This window comes from Macrobrachium nipponense, chromosome 15 (genome assembly GCF_015104395.2).
Source record: "Macrobrachium nipponense isolate FS-2020 chromosome 15, ASM1510439v2, whole genome shotgun sequence".
NCBI classification, from domain to species: Eukaryota; Metazoa; Arthropoda; class Malacostraca; order Decapoda; family Palaemonidae; genus Macrobrachium; species Macrobrachium nipponense.
In genome coordinates, this window is record NC_087208.1 from 35348871 (window position 1) to 35367732 (window position 18862).

At 37.6% G+C, this 18862-nt stretch overlaps 1 protein-coding gene and 1 long non-coding RNA gene across 2 annotated transcripts in view; one reads left to right on the top strand and one right to left on the bottom strand.

Moving 5' to 3' along the window:
- The window catches only part of LOC135226796 (uncharacterized), a 209759-nt gene that overhangs the window by 81801 nt on the left and 109096 nt on the right, over positions 1 to 18862 (top strand). The gene's annotated exons all lie outside the window — the stretch shown is intronic.
- LOC135227089 (arylsulfatase B-like) lies at positions 28 to 18538 on the bottom strand. Its single transcript, XM_064266940.1, has 11 exons — positions 18356 to 18538; positions 17074 to 17237; positions 15421 to 15524; positions 14393 to 14529; positions 11828 to 11901; positions 8935 to 9100; positions 7463 to 7560; positions 7146 to 7279; positions 6789 to 6980; positions 5986 to 6137; positions 28 to 334 (listed from the first exon to the last, which is right to left on the bottom strand). The coding sequence occupies exons 1-11, from the start codon at positions 18492 to 18494 to the stop codon at positions 120 to 122; spliced, it is 1575 nt and encodes a 524-aa protein (XP_064123010.1). The 5' UTR covers positions 18495 to 18538; the 3' UTR covers positions 28 to 119.

Below are 18862 nucleotides of genomic sequence, written 5' to 3' on the forward strand. Positions count from 1 at the left end.
AGTAGCACTCCAATCAAAACAAGAAAATCCAAAAGAACCCATGATTTTACGACATTTACTGACTCATTCTTCTCCCCAATTCTTCCATCAGTGATTAGCAAATTTCGGAAAGTCGATATTCACGTGAGTAAAAGCAGTGTTCTCGGGTTTCCCTTTAAACTTGACACCAGCCGGGGCTCCAGGCGCCCCCGAAATACTTCGGGTTGCTGCTGGGGTCGTTTGGTGGTAAGTCTGCAGGGACGAGTCGGAAGAAGTTCGATCAGAAGGTCTGCCAGCATATCTTCAACGATGTCATAGTGCAGCTCGGCTATGTTTCTTCTCTCCTCTGGGTCGTCTGTTTGGAAATGATCAATATAGTAATACAAGACTGACTTCTCTCTCTCTCTCTCTCTCTCTCTCTCTCTCTCTCTCTCTCTCTCTCTCTTCTAGCAACAGTGTGGAAGAGTTTAAAAGAAACCTAAACAAAAGAGATAAGTGAGCACACGACGTCTCTCGTATGGACTGACAAGTCTTTGAGACATCCCAATCCTTGTAACTCCTTGTATCTCTCTCTAGTAGTAGCCATCTTGCTTGGTGAGACGTACCCGCGTGAAGTCAGATTAATCAACAGATATCACAAGTTTAACATACGACTAGAATTTGAGAATATCTAGAAGTGTACGTGAACTATCGGTGATAAAGATTAGTGGTGAAAATAGTAGGATAAAGCGTCTTCTAAGTTAGTTTAACAGTGATAATACTGAAATCAGAACAAGATGGCAGTAAGTTCCAACTGCGGGAAAAGGTGGCGTAATTTAGCTTGCTTGGCAGATTCGCAATACGATGAGGTAGCAGGAAGGGAACTGGCATTTCTCATCTATGAAATCAGCAACAGTCCTAACCAAAAAGATACAAAAGCATTCATAGATATATTAGAAGGATATAATCCTTCAAACTGGAACAAATCTAATGAAAACATCTTGAAAATAATTGAAGAAGTTCCAAATAAAATCCAAGTGGTCAAGAGACTCATAAAGAAAATATACATAAACCAACATATTCCGACAAAGAAAATGAATAAGGTGAATCTTGTGAATATCCTAATTGATGCATTAGGAAAAAGAATGCCAAAAGCATGCAAACTGTGTAAGGTTTGGTATAGCATAGTCAATCCACAAAACCTAATCAGAAAATGTGCTGCATGCAACATTCCGACCCATCCACAGTGTGCTGAGGTAATGCAAGATTTGAGAAAAGATACAAGAATTTTTTGTTCAACATGTCTATCATGGATAGACAATGTTATTAAATCAAGATTGAATGTACAAATAGTTGAGGATGAAGAAGATGAGGAAGAGGAAGAAGAAGAAGAAAAAGAAGAAGAGGAAAACGGAAGAGAAGTAAACAAAAATGAAATGACAGAAAAAAAATAAGGAAAACAAAGAACAAGATAAAAGTATGGATGCAGAGATACTCATTGATACTACATATGAGGCAATAAAGCAGCATACCTACGAAGAAATAAATTACGATATGACAACAGAAAAGCAAATCCCGAAGAGGCTCTAACCCAGATCTACACAATGACGGGAAAGAGGAAAAAAATAGACAAGAAAGACAAAATCTGCAACCTTTTGAAAAGAGGGAATTGCAGATTTGGAGAAAGATGTTACTACAAACATCCTAAGGTAGTCAAAACTATGAAATATATGGTAAATGTGCATACTTAGATGGCTATGGGGATGATTGCAGAGATCTGCATCCAAAAATATGTAAAAACCTAAAAGAAGGAAAAGGATGTAAGTTCGACAAAAAATGCAAATATATGCACCCTGTAGCCATGAATCATAATCAAATAAATAACCAAGTAATAAAAAACCAAAATAAGAAAGAAACAAATAAAGAGAGAAATCAAGAATATCAGGTAAAAGAGAAAAGCAAACCACCAAGGAGATATGCAGAGGTGTCAGCAAAAAATTTCAAAGCATCAGCTCCGAAATTCTACTCAAGAGATAATAACTGTATTTATTATGCAAGATATTGCAGAAACGGAGGAAAGAAAATTGCAGATTCAGACACAAAATGAATAATTATGATGAAGGAAGATCAAATATTATGGAAAAGTTGGATTTTTTAATGTCAGAATTTCTGGAAATGAAAAAAAGAACAACATACCAGAACAGGAAAGAGACATGGGAAAATCCTTATTACTACCAATATTAAATGAAGGAGAAAACACGCAAACCATCATAGTGATGAATGCGCATGGGTTTAGTTACGAGTAACTCAAAAAGAAAAATAGAGTACTTAGAAGAACTAACCCAAAATGAAAAGAAAATAGATATAATGAATATAAGTGAAACCTGTATTCCCAAGAGACTGGGAATGATGATCAAATAAAAGGGTTCCAATCTTATAGATCAGATAGAAAAAATAGGAATCAAGGGGGAACCGCAATATATGGGAAAGACAAAAACAAGGAAAAATATATGAGAAATTTAGTAACTCAGAATGTGAACTAATAGCGTAGAATTTGAATCTGAAAAATTGATGAACATAGTAATATATAGACCTCCTAATACTAAAGAGTTTGACTTAATAATTGAAAAATTGGATGATATATGTAGAAATCACAAGGACTGGACTATTCTCCTATCTGGTGACTTCAACTTTCCTTTCGTAGAATGGAAAGAACGAAAAGGAGACTGTGGTTGTACTTATACATATAAAAAAGAGAGTAATAGTAGTGCAGAAGATAAGAGGCAATTTGAAAAGCTACTAGATATGCTACTAGAATACAACATTCAACAAATAAATCACCTGCCAACAAGAAAGGAAAATACTTTAGACCTAGTATTTGTGAACGAGATGAATTATGTTAAAGAAATAATAGTTTATAATGCGAGTATTTCAGATCATAATGTCATAGAATTAACAGTTCATTCCAAAGCAAGTGAAAATAGAGATAAGCAAGAAATGAAAAAGTGGGAAGGATATGGAAAAATACAACTTCTAAACCGTAAAGATTAAAAAATAAAATGGTCAGAAATTAATGAATGAATTAAATCAAAAGATTGGGATAACATTTCGTAAGTGATGACATAAGGGTAAATACGGAGATATTATATAAAAATATTGGAGAATAGTGGATAAATATATACCGAAGAAGAAAAGTAAACATCATTCATGCATACCAAGAGACAGAAGGATCTTGTTCCAGAAAATCAGAAAGTGGAGAAAAGGTCTTGCAAAAGAAAAAAATGCATGGAAAGCTATAGAACTAAAAAGTAAGATAGAAAATGCAGAACAAAAGATTATACAATCAAAAGAAAATGAAAAACGGGACTTGGAAGAAAAAACCCTATTAAATATCAAGCAAAACCCCAAACTATTATACTCATATGCGAAGAAGATGAATAAAAGAAGAATAGATAGGCCCTCTGAGAATTGAAGGGAGATTAACGAATGAAAAAAGGAAATTTTGCAACATACTGGCAGAACGATATAAAGAGAGAATTAACGCCCTTGAATAGATAATGAAGATAATGATATAGAAGTAAGGGACGAAAATAGTGAATATTTAGCTGACATAGAAATTAATGAAGCTGATATTGTGCAGGCAATTAATGAAATTAAAAATGGAGCTGCTGCAGGCCGGATGGAGTCCCTGCTATTTTGTTAAAGAAAGTAGTTCATTCTATCGCAAAGCCACTTGCAATATTATTAAGACAAAGTGTAGATACAGGCAAGATTTATGATGAGCACAATTAGCATATATCACCCCTACTTTCAAAAGTGGATCAAGACTAAGAGGCCGTAATTATAGGCCTGTGGTCTATACATCACATATTATGAAAGTGTATGAAAGGGTAATGAAGAAAAATATTATGAAACATGTAATAAAAAAATAATTTGTTTAATATAGGACAACATGGTTTCGTACCCGGAAAAAGTACACAAACCCAACTGTTAGTCCACCTTTAGAACATATTCAAAAATATGAAAAGCGGAAATGAAAACAGATGTGGTTTATCTAGACTTTGCAAAAGCTTTTGACAAAGTAGACCATAATATATTAGCAAAGAAAATTAGAAAACACAATATCGTAGATAAAGTAGGAAGATGGTTAAAAGAATTTTTACACAACAGAAAACAGATAGTTATTGCAAACGATGAGAATCGGATGAAACAAGGTAATATCCGGTGTTGCCACAAGGTACGGTGCTAGCTGCAATACTGTTTGTTATTATGATTGAAGACATAGACAGTAATGTTAAGGATTCGGTAGTGAGTAGTTTCGCTGATGACACAAGAATAATAGAGAAATTACTTGTGATGAAGATAGGAACGCTCTACAAAGAGACCTTAACAAAGTATATGATTGGGCAGAGGTAAATAGGATGGTATTTAACTCTGATAAATTTGAATCAATAAATTATGGAGACAGAGAAGGAAAGCTATATGCATATAGGGGACCTAATAATGAGACAATCACAAATAAGGAAGCAGTTAAAGACCTTGGTGTGATGATGAATAGGAACATGTTATGGAATGATCAAATAGCCATTCTGTTGGCAAATGTAAAGCAAAAATGGGAATGTTGTTACGGCACTTCAAAACAAGAAAAGCTGAACACATGATTATGCTTTATAAACATATGTTCGTAGTCCACTTGAATATTGCAATATGATAGGTACCCACACTATCAAAAGGATATTGCACAAATAGAGAGTGTACAAAGGTCCTTTACAGCTAGAATAGAAGAAGTTAAGGACCTAGACTACTGGGAAAGACTACAATCCTTAAAATTATATAGTCTAGAAAGGAGAAGAGAACGCTACATGATAATTCAGGCATGGAAACAGATAGAAGGAATAACAGAAAATATCATGGAACTAAAAATATCAGAAAAGAGCAAGCAGAGGTAGATTAATAGTGCCCAAAACTATACCAGGAAAAAATAAGGAAAGCACACAGAACATTAATCCACTACGCACCAGCATCGATAATGCAGCGTCTATTCAATGCGTTGCCAGCTCATCTGAGGAATATATCAGGAGTGAGCGTAGATGTGTTTAAGAATAAGCTCGACAAATATCTAAACTGCATCCCAGACCATCCAAGATTGGAAGATGCAAAATATACCGGAAGATGTACTAGCAACTCTCTGGTAGACATTAGAGGCGCCTCACACTGAGGGACCTGGGGCAACCCGCCGACGAAATGTAAGGTCTGGTAAGGTAAGGTAAGGTCTCTCTCTTCTCTCTCTCTCTCTCTCTCTCTCTCTCTCTCTCAGCAACACTGGAAGAGTTTAAAAGAAACCTAGACAAAATTATTAGGACACTGTGAATGAACAGTAAAACCTGCTCATAGAGATAAGGGAGCACACGATGTCTCCTCGGATGGACTAACAAGTCTTTGAGACATCCTAATCCTTGTACCTCCTTGTAACTCTCGCTCTGAGAACCACTGAACGGTAGAAGGGTCCAGAATGGACAAATAATGTGGCATCAAATAGAACGTGCATAAGTGCTAATACGAAGTTTGTTATTATTATTGTCATTATTCAGAAGATGAACTCCATTCATATAAAACCAGCCACAAGGGACCATTGACTTGAAATTCAATCTTCCAAAGAATATGGTGTTCGTTAGAAACAAGTAACGGAAGGTAATTGGAAATACAGGAAGGAGAGATCAGTTATTAGAAAAGATAACTAATTGATAAATAGGTCAAAATGTCAATAAATTATTAGAATACAAGGAGAATTCCTGTAGGGTAGTAATGCAATGCATCTTCGCTTACGTCTTCCCAAATTGCCAAGGTCGTCGGTCATAATCATCTGAATTAGTTAAAAGAGTCTTGCAAATCATATTCTGTAAGTTTCCAAAAACTCCGACTCATGTTTATATGCGAATATACATCCATTAAGTATAAAAATTTTTGTATGTGGTAACAATTACACTTTGTGGTAGTTATCAGACAAGTAGGTTTCTCTCTCCATACCTATGACGTTAAAGAGCCGAATCCCTACTAAGGAAGGATTATCATCTAGAGTGTTATAACCATCAAGGATATCTTCTGTGTCGAACCCTTCTGGCGGAAGTGTCCAGGAACCATCTCCTGGGTCTCCTACTATCATCTTGTAGTCTCCTTTCCTGAAGAAAAGGTGATTGGATGTTACTTTTATCATCAGTTTACTTCTGAGATGGTAAATGGAAGCTACTGGAAATGACAGGCACATCGAGATCTTGTTTACTCAGTGACAAGTTGTCCTTGAATCTAATTCCAGGATCCAGTTGAAACGAAAAGACTCAAAAGGGAAAACTCTTCACTTGGCAATTCATGACATGAACTGGAACAGTGAGGAGCTCAGTCACTCATGAACAATGGTGGCTCAATTCAAAATGAATGAAAATCACTTTATGACATTTAAAGTGCACTGCCGTTTTTAGCTTTCTGCCCGCCCCCAGATTTAAAAAAAAAATACTGAGGCTAGAGGACTGTAAATTTCTCATTTTGCTCTTCATGAAATGTATCTAGGTAGAGTCTGCTTCTGAACTTGCTCTTCGGTAAAAATGGCAAGAACATGTGTAATTTACTGTTTTCTAGGAAATGAGTACCAGATGATCTGTCTCCTTGTCTTGTGTTTTCCTCTCCTCTGTAGGTGGTAAACTGAATGCATTTGGTTTTATTGGAAGTGTTCTGTACTACACAATATTATGAGAGAAAAGTGGTTAACCGTGGGAGGGAAATCAAATACTTCACAAACCCTAGTCTCACTTTGCATGTTCACAAATTTCAGTTACCTGAGAGCAGCCTTGAGCTGAGTCGTATTATCTGGACCGAGCGAATTATCAATGTTGTAAATGAACGATGTCCGAGGAGGTGGTGATCCTGACGTGAGAGCCTCCCACTGGTCAAACCCATCCGTGTTTTCAGGGACTTTACCTCCTGCCAAACCAACTAGAGTTGCATACCAGTCGGTGACATGCACAAGCCTACCGAGAAGATGAACGTTAGCATTCTCTGAGGTTAATTTTGATGCTGAAAAAATATCTGTTCTTACAAATCCTTTGGATTAACTGATAATGTTACCAAGTATGTTGTAGTATGTCCCTGTGACTATGCAATTATGGTGGCTATTGTAATTGTTATAGACTTACGAATCTGAGACGAAACCGGTCTTTGGCAGGAGAGGAGAGTGGATGAACCCTGGGGCACGGGTGCCTCCTTCCCAAAGGCTGCCCTTCGCTCCACGAAGAGGCCAGTTGTTGGCACCTGATTGGTGACCTCCATTCTTTGAAATACATCAAATTGTTATTTACGATTTTTTCAGCAATCAATTTATATTATAAAAAGGAATGCGGCAAAGTTTTTTATTACCTTTGTGGATGAGGAGAATTACAGACTGAAAGTTGAACATTTATGAAAACGCATACAAGTTTAGGCTATAATGGGATTAACTGTTTTTGAAACTCACGTCTGAACTGAAGATGATGATGGAGTTGTCGTAGTGACCCGTCGCCTTCAGTGCATTTACTACTCTACCTACGGCATCGTCCATTGCCCACGACATAGCTGGAATAAGTGTTTCTTATAGAAAAAAAAGTCTTCAGCGCAAAGAAGTATGTACAGCCAATGTTTAGCACTTTACACCAGAGAATCAGGAGCCTCTTTTTTTCATTTTTTATCTTGACTGATACTCCAGCAGCCTGCTAAGTCTCGTGGTGTGTTTGGGGTCAGACAAACCACACTATTAGATGGCTCAAGCAGACCATAATGCTCAATGAAAACAAGATGGTACTCTGGCAAAGCGTGTTGGTATATTTTCCAACATCAATTAGTGTCATCTTCAGACTTGTTTACTCCCACAGAGTTTTCAGTGTCACATCTTGGACTGCCATTTTCGACACAGAAACGTGTGGGACATTTCCTAGTATGTTCAACAGCTTACTTTTGTTCAGTTTGTGTAACATTTCCATCAGAAATGAGTTTTGACTTGTGATCTTCCTGAAGCTTAGCAGTCATGTCTTTTACAATAATTTTGAAGTATTTTCTTATTTATTTCCTAACTTTCAACCACAATTTCTGTATAGGAATTCGAACATCGATTGTTGTAGTGGTGGTATGGTGTGCGGCAAATGCTTCCAGTAGATGTGTACTAATTTCATACTGTAGAAGCAGATCTTTGTCCATATTCTTCGGTATTTTCTGGGCTATCACCAGGTTCACAAGTTTACCATTGAGAAATAGATTGAGACTTTATTGCTGCCTTCAGAGCTTCAGTGTCTTCCTCTCCAGTTTTGACAGCAAAGCCTATGAGTGAGCATGGTCATGTATGTTACCAGCTGTGGTCATTCTATCCATTTCACAAGCTTCTCTGGCAAGTATTGTCAGCATGGGGTTGAAAAATGAAAACTGAGTAGTTTTGTTGAGTGCAGTGCTATAGCAAGGTCTCCCATACCTTGATTGTTCCGTTGAAATCTCACTTTATAAGCCAAATGATAATTTAGCCTGACATTCCTATAAATTAAATTTCAAGAACTGGGTCATGTGGCTAATTGTGCGTCAGAATCCTGACCAAATCTCCATTAAAGAATTCAGATTCTTAATCATTAATTTAGAAATCTGTGGAAGTATGCCAGACATCTCACCATATAAAAAATTACGGATCATTACAAGTAACTAAACAAGACGATATTCTGATTGTTATTCGGGAAGAGTGCTAAGATGTGTGCTCGAAAAACACCCCTACCTTACAATCTCCAAATTCTTTGATGGAATATGCCTGCATAGTTTAACAGAGCACCATTAATGGATTGTTTCTTAGAGTCCACTTCAGCCATCTAATATAGTAGTTTGCCTAATGACAAAAAACATTGCAAGGAACTATTCTGTGGTTTTTGTCAGATCAAGCCTACTGCTGAGAACAAGAACGTAATAATCTATTACCCAATACAGTTTCCCTTTCCATATCTCCTATGTACTTGAAAGGCTTCGTGTAATCTTCTGGAACTTGCAAAGGTGTGTGAATACTCTGAAGGGCGAAGTACAGGAACATTGGATCTTCGGGATTCCTTGTGGACAAGAGATCCTCGATGTGAGAAGAATATGCATCCTGTAAGATTGAAAAACCATGTTTCAATGGTTGATGGAAAGCCACATTAATTTTTTCATTACTAGTTCAGCAATGTAATTGAGCGAAACAATAAACCATTAGCTTGCCAGGTAAGCTGCCTTATGATAGAATGCTTAAATGCGAAAAAGTGAAGAACAGAAATGCAGAATTACGTCTGTTCGGGAGTATAAAACCTTTGAGGCCTCATTTGTCATGGCTAAGAACAAATTGAGCACAAAGTTACTTGTAAGCAGCCTCCTTTGAGAAAAATTGTTGGGCACAGCACTGGAATTAGTGTTTGATGTCGTTTGTATGACCATAGGCTTTTTACCTGGGCCGATGTGTCTATAAAAGTTTTTAAAATTGAGCAGAAATATGAGGAGTCATTCTCAACTTTTTCCCAGATGATAAACAATAGTTTTTGAACTTTTTTCCAGAAGAAGATAATAATAGTATTTTTTTACAATTTGTATTGTATTGCGTTATATTTTATCCTATCAGTTTTATATAAAATGCCATGATATAGTCATTAAAAGCCATCATATTTTTAGCCCTCACTGAAACGATAATACGGGTTATCTATTTCCAAATACGGCTGTGCCTTTAAATCGGCTATAATATAACTTTAAAATGTAATATCTAGTAAGATAATTTCGACACATTTCATGTCAAATTATTTTTTGTTTCTTACATGTTGTAAGGTTTAACGGTTTTTTTTTTTTTTTTTTTTTTTATACAATCGTTTGGCAATTGTTTCCCTGTTGCTCCTTACTACCCAGAGGTGTTTTGTGCGTGTGTGTGTGTGTGTGAGAGAGAGAGAGAGAGAGAGAGAGAGTTGACGTCTGCCGGACGAACTCCGTCCGAGTCTCCGACGTCATCAGTCAGTAACAGATCAGCGAAGAGTCAGTAACTCGGCAGCTTTGGAGTCATTTTTGGAGCAGCTTCAGGTGCGCTCACCTGAAGGTGGGAGACGGCATAAATCATTCATGACACGACCTCTTCATGTTGGCGGATAACCCCGTCCTGGTTTGTGGGTTTGCTCCTGGTTTAGCAGCGAATGGTTTCGTCAACGACTTCTTATGTAAATCTGATTGGTGGAATTGTTTCTGTAGGTTCCTGTAGGGCAGCTACGACTGTGTACATCTGATTGGTGGAATTGTTTCTGTAGGTTCCTGTAGGGCAGCTTGTAGCCGTCTTGATTGGATGGGTCTCTTTATCTTACTCGTATGGCGGGCATCGTCCCGTCCCGGTTGACAGCTTGTTCTGTCTTAAAGTCTCCTGAGTTTAAGACGTGGGTATTTTACAGAGACAAAGATCTCATTCTATGGAGAGTTTTTGATGATGGTTATGTTTGGGACTAGTATGATGTATGATTTATTTATCTATTTTTTTTTTTTGTACAGACTTTTATCATAAGTGTGTTACTAACTTATTTGTAGAAATGTACATAATGTAAACTAATACTAAGGCCACCTTTATCGTTTTAATTCCTTCCTCCTTTGTCTACCTCAATTTTTGACAGATATTGCAGTCTGTCCTTAAAGTATTAAGAACCTGTGGAACCAACAGTGGTTCATAACATGTCAAAATCTGTAGAACCAACAGCGGTTCATAACACTGTCAAAATTTGTGTGGCAGTCTCCCTTGGTCAGTGATAAAAACAAAAACTGTTTAAATATGCACAGAATGAAGTCGCAAGCTCACTTTTATCAGAAAAGTGGTTTACTGACAATTTAGAGCTACTTTTTATTAATTTATTTCCAAGGATGACAGATTCTAGAGGTGATGCACAGTTTGAGCTGTTTAATGTATGGTTTAAAGTCTCTGCTTTTGATGATTTGCGTTCATTGGTCAACGACGAAGCTCTCGATATCTTTAGAATCTAATCTGTAATAAGGTATATTGTGCATCCATCCCCCTGCCGCCTCTTAGTGTTCAGTAAAAGAAAGCTATTGTGCCGGTCTTGTCTGTCCGTCCACAGGTTTTCTGTCAGCCCTTGGAGCTTAGAAGCTAGAGGCTGGTAGAGGGCTGCAAATTGATATGTTGATAATCCAACCTCCAGTTATCAAACATACCAAATTGTAGCCATGCAACCTCTGTTTTTATTTTATGGGTTAAAATTAGCCTTGACCGTGCGCTGGCAACAGTATAGGACAAACCACCATCGGGCGTAGGTTAAAGTTTAATAGGCCGCAGCTCGTACACATTATACAGTCCAACGAAAAATATAACTATTTTCGTTGCTTGATTACACGCTGTACGGAAAACCTTTGCGCCGAAGAAACTCCGGCTCATTTTTTACTTGATTTTCTTGCAAATGCTGTGCTGAGCAGTAGACCCTACTCTTAAGTAGACTCTACTCTTGGGTAACATTCCAAGCTACCATACCCCCCACTAAGTGTTGGGGACAATAGGTGTCCTTGGATTACTTGGATAATCTGCTTTTGCCATAGTCATTTGGTTGTTGACTTTTCTCAGATTCTGTTATCCCTACTTGACAACCTTGTAATGTTCCATAGGACTGGTCTCTCGTCTTCATAGTTTTGGGGGGAATTTATATTTTTAATGTCATTTTTATTTTTTATTTCATTCTCGAGCTTTGGCTAGACATACGTACACAGGCATCTGGCTGTCCTTCTGTAGGCCTTGTGTCGAGTTACGATTTTATGTATATATAGTACTTGTAACTGATCTATTAAACCATAAGAGTAAGATAAAACTGCTTACCGTATCGTACGTTCCATTAACACTCAAGTCCACGTCTATGTTATTCCGGAAGTCGTAGCCGTAGGCTTGCTCGTCTGAAACAATGAATTATGTATTATAGGAGTTAATAAGTTGCTATGACCTAAAAATGTAAGTTTAGATAAAGAATGTCACTCTATTTAGTGAAGTGATTCTTAAACTTGCTCTCTATTACCCCTGTTCAGAGTCTTTGCAGATTTGAATTCTCTCTAAGTAAAGTTTTACTCTGTTTTAATTCAGTAAAGTTTATTATTTAAAGTTTATTATTTAAAAGAGAAGATCACAAACTTCCTGTTATACTTTTCTCTTACAGAAAAATCAGTGATAGCGCTGCAGTCGCAATGCTGTTATAGACTTGGTCTTAGTGTAATGCGTGAATTTTGATACAAAATGTAATCTTTTGATTGAGTCAGCCACATATCTAAAGTTGGAACAATAGTTGTTAGTTTTGGATCTGACTTGTTACATAGCCAAGAACGTAAGTGTACACAAACAGTTCATGGGGGAAGGGAAAAAGTTCGTTCATAGCCCAAGCCCGTCTTTAGAGTCGGATGTGTCACTGCTTTTTGCGTAAGCCAGAAAAATATAAATTTTCAAAAATGATTCCTCTCCTGTGGAACTTCCTCTTAGAGGATGTCGTGCAGTTGGAACTTCAGAAGTTCAGCGAAAATGTAATGCATTACTACGCTAATACCATTCTTCTTGCATTTAGATACATCTTTATCTATTTACCCATTTACTAAATTATTTTTTCTGTTTTAATGAGTGGGATCTCTGCTTTCTGTATTTTCCTTTACTTCCTCTTACTTTTACCTATTGAACACCTTATTCTTTGGATGCTTGAATTTCAAGTCAACGGCTCCTGTGAGCTTGTTCCATATGAATAGGTTTCATCTACTGAATATAATATATTAATAATAATAATCAGGGATATATTGCCCAAAACGACTTCCTGTTTTTAGCATAGCTGGATTTGAGAACCGAAGATTTAATCATTAGTACTCTGGCATCACACCAGTTTAAAAACATGTTTCTACATTATTAGATTTTGTCTTTGCAAGACCTGAAATTATTTCAGTGCACATATACTGTTTCTCATTTCCATATTAAGTTCGGATGGTTTTATTGCGTGGTATTGATCGTGGAGTAGGTTCCATTATAGTTTGTTTAATATTGTCGTTGTGCACGAGGATACTTCGACAGTTCTGATGACTTTGTTTCTATGGTTATTTCAATATTTAAAATATATGGCCAATCCATTTATTTCTACATAACTTTGAAAAACAGTTTTTATGTGGTATTCAGAATGAGAGCGAATCTCTGTTTGCGTCCATTTTAGGTTCTTGAACTTACTATTATTATTTATTTATTATATATTCAGTAGAAGAACCCTATTCATTTGGAACAAGCCCACAAGGGTCATTGATTTGAAATTCAAAGATTATGGTCTTCATTAGGAAGAAGTAAGAGGAAGTAAAGGGAAATACAGAAAGAAGAGGTGCAACTTATTAAGAAAAATAAATGGAACTGAGCAGTTTGACAGCGAGGCATATTTACTGCATATTGGTGCTGTAGTTGCATTCGTTTCAAGCAAATCAATATTTCCAATTAAACTATAGCTACCTTAATTCTGTATTTATTGGTAATCGCGTTCGGAAGGTTTTGAACCTACAATTATAACCATTTAAGTTAAATTACTTAGGTTCGTAAGATGACTGAAGCATTTAATTCTATTTTTTGTCAATACTTTTTTTTTTTTTTTTTTTTTTTTTTTTTCTTTTTTTTTTTTTTTTTTTTTTTTTTTTTTGAAATGACTAGTATGGATGTGACTGTTGAATGAGGCTTGGACATACAAGGAAGAGGTGGGGGGGGGGCGGGGAGAGCTTTCGTGATTAAGTGGTGCAAAATCTTTCAGGAAGTTCTGTATTCTGAAATGGTAGGCAAGAGTCTCGTGAAACTTGTTTAATCCCTTTTTGCGATTTTTACGGCAAAAATGCGAAGCGTTCGATGCACTACACGGCTATGCAAGTCCTTGGGGATAGCAGTCAAAAAGCGTTCTAGTGCAATGCCCAATGTAATGTCGGGAAAACAACTCTCAAGTGACTGTTTTGGGATAGAGGCGTAATGAATCCAGTTGCAGTAAGATCTAAATTTATCAAGACTAAAGGCCTCTTATTCATAGGAACACTACTCTGGAGAGGTAGGGATATGTCCATATAAATCTGAAGCTGCTCTTTTTAGTACATTTAATATGTAAAGAATGTACCCAGCATCTTAGACACAGACTGGCGGATCCGTGGGATGGTTCTTCCAAGATTTGCTGATTTTTACTTATGAATTTTTACTTGCCTATAAAGAACTGAGGATGCCAGGCTCCAAATTTTAAGATACTGAAAAGGCCGAAGATGTGTAGTTATCGCTAATTTTTTTTCTGTTTAAACCTACAGTTATTTGAAACAGAATTTTATGGGTGAAAAGAACTAATGTCATATCTAATATCAAAGTGTTTTACGATTGTGTCCTTCATTTTTCATAGGAGAGACCCACCTTCGTCAATCGTCCCTCTCCATTTCGTTCCAAGTGAGTGAAAGTAGTGGTCCTCGCCTCCATTGTAATAACCAAAAAATGTGTCGAATCCTCTGTAGGTAGGGGTGTAGGCCCAGTGGCAGAATCCCAAATGCCACCTGGAAATAGAAGTCAAAGAGGAAGTGCAGTTGTGGCTTGTACGTTTATCACGCGTTTTTGCATTTTGTTTTAAGAATACAATGTTTAATTTAGTGTTGTACAGTTTAGGTTGTCCAGCCAAGTACTCTGGGGCAGCGGCTCGATGGCGTGATCGGTATGGTCTTGGCCTGCCACCTCGGTGGCCGCGAATTCGATTTTCGGGCATTCCACTGAGGTTTGAGAGATGTGTATTTCTTGTGATGGAAGTTCACTCTCGACATGGCTCGGAAGTCCCGTGCTGATAACTACTGGTTCCATGCAACGTGAAAACACCATACAAGCAAAACAAGCACTGGGCACTTACGGCCTTTCACCACTTATGACTGAAAAACAGGGAGTTGGAGTTGCAGGACAGCAGATTAGAGAGGTCCAGAAAATATGGCGATGGATGACAGGAATCTAGTGGTGGACCTGGGAGAAAACCGTACAACTTCACCAAGAAGTCATAGCTACGAAAAGTTCGACAGCAAGACTGAACTCCTAAATCAGGATTTTTCCCTCAACCTAGGCTTGAAAACCTTCCGAAAGCCTCTTCCACACGAAGGGGCAAAGACACGACGGGCACTGATTTGCCCGTAATTCTCTCGCTTTTAAACAATGTTACCAGATCAAACACTCCAAGGCAGGCAGTAGTCACAGGCAGGCGAACCTATGACTTGGACCACACGCGTGATCGCCATCCACTCGCAAAATTGGTAACAGTGTCTGCCCGCCGTGCATTTGCCCCTCGTGTGGGAGGGGCTTAAGCACCGCCATCTTGAATTGACTCAAGATGGCGGTGGCTTAAGTCACTCGTCCCACCGGTCTCTGCCTACATGCACACTTGTCTGAGTCAGCAAAACCGAACTCACTTGCCAACCGCGTGCGTAGAGTATCCAGCTTCCTTCAATGCTTCTGGCAGAAGAGTAGCATTCAAAGTGAGTCCTGTTGGCTGCCTTGGGCCCAGGATTCCATGCTGAAGAGAAAAGGAAATCGAGGTTGATAGTGCTGTCATGGTAGCTTGCGTACATTTGATCGGATTTATTTAATGAACTTGATTTTGATAAAGCTTATTATTTAATTTTTAGACTTTAGTTTTATATATACTCCGCAGCGTTAGATTTGTGTACATTAGCTTTGTTGATTTATTTGCTGTGTTTGTTGGGGGGCGCTGGTTGTACAATACACGGTTACAAGATTATGATATTTTTTCTGGTCTTTTCATTTGACTGTTCATTATTCGAATGACTGCTATTTTTTCCCTAAAGATTACACATTCTTGTTATCCTATGATATTTAGTAGATACTAAACTAAACGTTATTGTTGAAAGCAGAAGATGAATTAGTAACGAGTTTGCTGATATTAGGCATAAGCGGTTTAAAGTTCTTAGAAATAATATAAACATATTTAGACGAATTTGAACAATTGTTCCTAAAAACAAGGCATTGCTACTGCAGAGTAAGGGGGTAATATTCTGTTTGTACTCATTTACTCAGTGCTACACAAACTTACTAGAATGAAAAAGGAACGTATTGTAATTCCAGGAGTCCATTACAAGAAGAAGTCCATTAGAAGATCCCTCAGGAACCTTTGAGGTAGGGATGGTGGCTGTGATTTTTTTATGTTGAAGGATTCTTCGCCAAGTGCCTCCTCACTTTGTGTTAAAATGTGCGCTTTTGACGTGAATAAACAAGACTGTGGAAGTCGTAGATTCGCTGTGTGAGAACCAGGTTTTGATTAATTTTCTTTTCAAGTGGTTTGATTTTGTGGCAAAAGATAGCATCTGGAATATGTGATTGCCCATCCTGGAGATTCTTTTCGAGCGCTGAGGTTTTATTCCTGATAGTGTTGTCCCGCATTCTTGTGAAACAAGTGTCCAGATATTGTTATGACCGAGAAACGAGGGAAGTACAAAGCAGTCCTCTTGATCGCTAGTCACACCTCGTGCGGTATACCTTAGACATTACTTAAGGTTCCTTGCAGTATGCCTTCGGCCCCTAGCTGTAACCCTTTTTGTTTCTTTTGCTGTACCTTCTTTCATATTCCCTTTCTTCCATCCTACTCTCAACATTCTCCTAACAATTGATTCATAGTGCAACTGCGAGGTCTCCATCCTGCGACACCTTTCAAACTTTGTATTGTCAATTTTCGTGGCGCTGAACGACCTCTTAGGTCTCAGCGCTTGGGCCTTTGGCTAAAATTCTATATTCAATTCAAATCTTAATCTCTATAGTAGATTCACATCAACCGTGCATCTGATGTCTAGGCCGGTCCCTTACGACGCACCTGATTGGCTGTTGATAAGCCAATGACGGGGCTGGAAACTCTCAGTCTCTCTCGAGAGTTCACATAGGCAGGATGCATGTTCCATCTCTCCTGAGGTATACATCTTTCAGGAGAGATGGAACATACAACCTGCCTATGTGAACGCTCGAGAGAGACTGAGTTACCAGCCCTGTCATTGGCTTATCAACAGCCAATCGGGATGCACGGTTGATGTGAATCTGCTATAGTGTATCCTCACCTGCCTTCCAATAGTGAAAGGATATCTCCCAGTCAAAAGGGCCGATCGCGTGGGGGTGCATAATGGCTGGACGTAGGACTGATCAAGGACGATGCCCTCCTTGGCTAGGGTTTGCAGATTGGGCGTCAGAGCCTTCGGGTTGTGCCACGACACATCATACCAGCCTTTAAAAAAAAATTGAACTTTGTAAGTTTATGAATATTGGCAGATATCGTTGTTTATAATGCAGAGATTCAATGAACAACAGCTGTCCAACTTCTCAGTTCCAGAGGTCCGTTATTCCTCCTGACACCGTTGGACTCTGAAACAGCCTCCCTTCAGAGGATGTCGTGCATCTGGAACTTCAAGCGAAGATGCAATACATTACTACTCTGATACAATTCAACATTTATTTCAATATTTTACTTACATTTTTAATTATTGATTTGTTAATTTTTCTTTTTTTTCTAATAATTGATCTCTTTTTGCATTTCCCATCATCATCTGTCACGTCTTTTGAATAAACACCATAATATTCTTTGGAAGCTTCAATGTCAAGTCAATGTCCCCTGTGGGCTTGTTCCATAGGAATAGGGTTCATCTTCTGAATAATAATAATAATGATAATAATAATATTAAGAATAATGGGCACAATTTTCCGTGTCGAAAATGATGACAATAGTTGCAGGTCCAAAATAATATAGCATGTGAGTATATGGTCTTTAATGGATATTAAAAGCTTTCGAACCTTGTACTAGGTTCATCTTCAGTCAAGATGAACCTAGTACAAGGTTCGAAAGCTTTTAATATCCATTAAAGACCATTTACTCACATGCTATATTATTGTGGTTTGCAACCAATAATAATGATAAGAGTATTCAATGGGCTTACCTGTCTAATTTGGTCCAGCTGTTTGCCTACAAGTTTTAAGGAAGTATATACTTCCTGGCGGCACAAATTTGGACCAGTCATTGATACATTTCGTGAAAAAACATCAGGATTCCTTACACTTTTTTTTATTTCTCCCTTTGTTACAAATTGCTAAGCTCACGGTTATATGTTATGCAATCGAATACTATTTAACGCGTAGTTTTAATGTCCATTAAATATTTTCATTAAATATTTTGAATATTCATTAGATAATCTTATTACTCATCTGAAGTTGAATAGTAACATTAAATTTTCTTTGATTATATTATGTATTGAATAATCTTATCAGAAATTCCTGACTCATTAGAAAACGGTCATCCACCATCCTAAACTGACCACTTAAGCTTAACATTGTAAAAGTGATGACAATTACCTAAATCATCGGCAAGAATGAAGATGATATGTGGCTTAGGAGACCTCGCAGGCAACTCGGAAGTGACACCGACCGCGACACATATCCCCAAAACCAAGAACCTCAGGACCACCAGATACTTTCGATCTCCGCAAGACATAATGCCTCAGAGACTGTCAGAACAGGAATCTAGTTTTTGCGTCGACTCATTTTTTTAATAGCTGCCTGAGACTCGCTGTGTTGTTATGCAATCTCTGCTATCTGTTGATGGTTTATCTCGTCACTTATCGTACATCGGAGTGTGCAGTTTTTCTCACGTGCAGTTACTGTGGAAAATTGGTATCGTCGAATCAGCACTAATGATTTTGTAGCATATGATTATTTCGTTTTATTGCTGTCAGCTGCTACTTTATAAAAAAAAAAGACTAAATTTCGTGTTTTTTACAGTATCTTTTTTTTTTGGACTGCTTACTTTTTTTTATTATTTATAGTATTCAACACACTGCCAGTTTTTGTTGTATGGTATTA